The 4,493-nt window shown below is 36.7% G+C and overlaps 1 protein-coding gene across 1 annotated transcript; it reads left to right on the forward strand.

Annotated features, from left to right (window-relative positions):
* Positions 1 to 428: 428 nt before the first annotated feature.
* On the forward strand, positions 429 to 2,757 carry LOC116418701 (myotubularin-related protein 2-like; the record flags this gene model as incomplete). The annotated part of the gene is made up of 2 exons (XM_031935138.1): positions 429 to 810; positions 2,572 to 2,757. Coding segments are annotated over exons 1-2 (318 nt in total), but the record flags the coding sequence as incomplete, so codon positions are not given.
* Between the last annotated feature and the right edge of the window lie 1,736 nt (positions 2,758 to 4,493).

The raw sequence follows: 4,493 nt of genomic DNA on the forward strand, positions 1-4,493 counted from the left end.
GTGGCACATATACACCATGGAATACTATGCAGCCATAAAAAAGGACGAGTTTGCGTCCTTTGTAGGGACATGGATGCAGCTGGAAACCATCATTCTTAGCAAACTATCACAAGAACAGAAAACCAAACACCGCATGTTCTCACTCATAGGTGGGAACTGAACAATGAGATCACTTGTACTCGGGAAGGGGAACATCACACATCGGGGCCTATCATGGTGGGGGAGGGGGGAGGGATTGCATTGGGGAGTTATACCTGATATAAATGATGAATTGATGGGTGCTGACGAGTTGATGGGTGCAGCACACCAACATGGCACAAGTATACATATGTAACAAACCTGCACGTTATGCACATGTACCCTAGAACTTAAAGTATAATAATAAAATAAAATAAAATAAAATAAAATAAAATAAAATAAAATAAAAGAATTAGACCAAGTTTTCCACAAGCCAGAATTGGCTTGAAAGAAAGGCGATTATTTTTCCTAGCAGCCCCAGATGTCCTTTCATGGTCAGGCTTTGGATCCAATTAGAAAGCAGAGATTTATTGAGTACTGTTTTTGAGAATTATAAACAGAGAAGTATGTAAAAGGTGTGTTACCTTTTTTTTCCTCATTAAGGTTTTATCATGGATTCATCCTGAAAGTCAAGCCACAGTAACTCGGTGTAGCCAGCCCATGGTTGGAGTGAGTGGAAAGCGAAGCAAAGAAGATGAAAAATACCTTCAAGCTATCATGGATTCCAATGCCCAATCTCACAAAATCTTTATATTTGATGCCCGGCCAAGTGTTAATGCTGTTGCCAACAAGGTCAGATGGTCTCTTAGTAATTATAATTATGGTTTCATGGATCAGCTGAGTTTGGCAGGGCCACAGTGTAGTAAAAAGAGCTCAAGCTCTACACTGGTAAAGATATAGGTTCTAGTCTTGGCTCTTCAACTTGACGGTGTGATTTTGAGTTAGTTATTTAACCTCTTTAGACCTCAATTTGTTTATTGGCAAAAATGAGAATAATAGTTAACAGTGTTGTTTTGGGAGCAAACATCATTTAATAAAAAATAATGCATAACCTTGTGCTTACATAATAACTAGGTGTTCAGTTATTCTTAGTTTCCCACTTCTCCAAATTTGACAACTGAGTTTATGACTCACTGAAGTCCCTGTATAGTCCTGCTCTAGGAATAGCAAACTAATGTTCTCAGTGACTAGTGGTGCCCTCTTCTGACCGTCCTCCACTTGAACAAGTTATTCAGACTAATGAACTGACAGTCAGCTGTAGCTGATTGTTCCAGCAGAATAAATATTAGCATTGTGGAAATTGAAATTTTGGTTCAGCTGACCAAATCTATAGGAGGAGGGAAGGAGAGAGAAGACATAACAACTTAACTACAGCAGCAGGTACCATTACTGAAAAGTGCTCCATCTTTTCAAGTGTACATTTCAATGTTTTTAGTATATTCACAAAGTTGTACAACCATCACCACTACCTGATTCCAGGGCATTTTCATTCTATGTGTTTCTGTGACAGGTTCTGTATAGTTGTTACCACTGCTGTCTTTCTAGAATGTTGCAACAAATTTGAATTGAAAGTTCCTGTCTTATTCCCACTCTTCAGAAGTAATCCTTGTTAACAGGTATCCATTGAAACACTGTTAATTCTATAATTGTGCCAAATGATTTCCCAGACTCTCAGAGAGGAAGCTGAACTTCTATTCTTTCAGTAATTTGTTGCTGTTTATGAGTTCGTGGGTTCTGTTGTTTGCAAAGATGTGGGTCATATGATCACTTAATTTTATATAATTATATTTGCTGCTCCAGTATTTTCCTAATTTGTTTCTATTAGGGCTCTAAGAAGTATGATTTTACACACAAGTTAGGTAGAAGATAGAATATTTTATTCATGAAATATAAAAAGATTAAGTCCAGAAAAATTAGGTTCTTTCTAGCCATAGCTTATTTTGAACACCAAATATTTTCTCATTCTGTTCTGTAGATGTAGATTTAAGTCTTTGAGAACATTCATGATAGCATTCTGTGCTTTTATACTTGTTCTTTTTATTTAAAAAGAATTATGTGGTTAAAAATGAAGCAGGTCATTTTGATTGCAAGGAATTTATTTCTCAGATATGAAGATTAAAATGAGGTGAAGAGGCGGGAGGTGAAGAAGCATAGGTAAACCAGACATGTGGTCGCAGCACCTGAAACTTACAGTCTGGTAATTTCAGTATATATGAAAGGAAGTCTTCTATAAGAACTTATGCTTGGGTAAAACTTGAAGTATGGCTGGGAAAATTTAGTGCTTTACAATGTTTAAATACCCTCATATGTGTTTCACATTTAATAACGGGCCACATGAGCAAGTCAGAGTACGTATATATTCATTTGGTAAAGAAGAACATGAGGAAGCGAGTGGTTGTGCTAAATAAGTTGTCCTGAGCCATCCACACTTTCCCGTGGAGTTTTCCTGGTCTCCAATAATATGTATCATCTTTTAGGCTATTGGATATTTTATGTCACTTGTCCACAGATGTGCATTCATTTATGATTTTCCATGATGTGTGCCTTTTCCAGGCAAAGGGTGGAGGTTATGAAAGTGAAGATGCCTATCAAAATGCTGAACTAGTTTTTCTGGATATCCACAATATTCATGTTATGAGAGAATCATTACGAAAACTTAAGGAGATTGTGTACCCCAACATTGAGGAAACTCACTGGTTGTCTAACTTGGAATCTACTCATTGGCTAGAACATATTAAGGTGGGTGTGTGTTACTATATCCCAAACAAAGACTTTCTCTACCCCTTTGTTTATATTAGCTTTTTATATTAGCAGTGAAAACTGTCCTATTTCATTTCTTCATAAAGTCTTCCCAGATTGCATCCTTTTCCATTTTCTCTGAACTCTTTACCCTGTTTTTCTATCTAGTCAGGAACTAGCCTGTACTTTGTTTGCTTTTGTGTGTTAACCAATGTATATTGCTAATTTATGAAGACCAAGACTGGATAAATCCTATATATATATTTTTGTCTTCTCAGGAGCTAGGGGAGCACTATCTGTGAATAGGTACCCAGTAAATATTAGTCGCATGGTATGTGAAAACCATTCTGATCAGGAAAATGAGGTGGAGTGGTTGCATGAGCCACACTGAGTGCTAAGTCATTTGCAGAGCACGTCAGTGCTAATTTACCTAACATGCTAATACAGTTATCATATTTTCAGATATGATCTGTCAGTAACATAACTCACCAAAATACAGACTTATGTAACCACATATATAAATATTATGAGGTAATGGGAAATGCAGTCTTTCATGATAAGAACGATACTTCTACTCACATTAAAATCTCTGAAGTTCAGACAGAATTGAAGAGAAAACCAAACTGAGTTAAGAATTTTAAATAGACCACTTTTACTATTGTTTCCCTTTGAGAAGCTTAGAAGCTTGGAAATCACAAAGTGTAAACACTACTCAGCATGTTCATGTGGCCCATTTATTAAATTATGTGATGTGTAAATATACAGTCTTAGGCTTGATTTGGAACTAACATAAATCTCTGTGTTTGATTCTGAAAACTCCAAGTATTTAATTTGCAGCTACAACATGGTCTCTAAAAGGCTGGCTATAACAGAATCAAATTTCCCTAGAGATATAAGACATACAGTTGGGCTAAACTGCTTTATTCTCCCCCAGTCCTTATCACACCAAGAAAGTTTATTCACTCAATCACTCTCTTCTGGTCTCTGTTCAAATATCACCTGAGAGAGGCCTTTCCCTGCCTCTTTACAAAATAAGAGTTCTACCAGCACTCCCTATAACTTCTATGGAGGGTTTTCACTTATTGCCATCTGGTATACTGTATATTTCCTTGTTTATTTGTGACTGGTGGGCCTCGCCCAAATAGAATGTATACTTCAGTAAGCAGGAACTTTGTTCTCTGCTGTATGGCCTGTGCCTAGAGCAGTATCTGCCTTCTAGTAAGGGACTCCATAAATGTTTATTTAACGAATGAATGAATGATTACTACTTTGGATAACTCTTCCTGATCAATTGTAACTAAGCCTTTGGGTTAGTGATTCTTAACTTTGTATATGCACTAGAATTATAGGTGGAATTTATTAAAATACTGAATTAGGATCATTGGAGAATGGGGTCTAGGCACTTCAGCCTTACAAATGCCTCTGATATATAGTCAAGATTGTCATAGTACCCCATTTCCAGAATATGCTTATAGCTGTGATCCAGGGGAAGTTACCATATTTCCAAGCTTAATAATCTGTTTTCTTTCATTCTCATCTGTGTAGGTAGAACTGTACTGTTTTTCTTTTTCTTTTTTTTTTTATTATACTTTAAGTTCTAGGGTACATGTGCATAACGTGCAGGTTTGTTACATATGTATACTTGTGCCATGTTGGTGTGCTGCACCCATCAACTCGTCAGCACCCATCAATTCATCATTTATATCAGGTATAACTCCCCAATGCAATCCCTCCCC

This window comes from Piliocolobus tephrosceles, unplaced genomic scaffold, assembly GCF_002776525.5.
Source record: "Piliocolobus tephrosceles isolate RC106 unplaced genomic scaffold, ASM277652v3 unscaffolded_6345, whole genome shotgun sequence".
NCBI classification, from domain to species: domain Eukaryota; kingdom Metazoa; phylum Chordata; class Mammalia; order Primates; family Cercopithecidae; genus Piliocolobus; species Piliocolobus tephrosceles.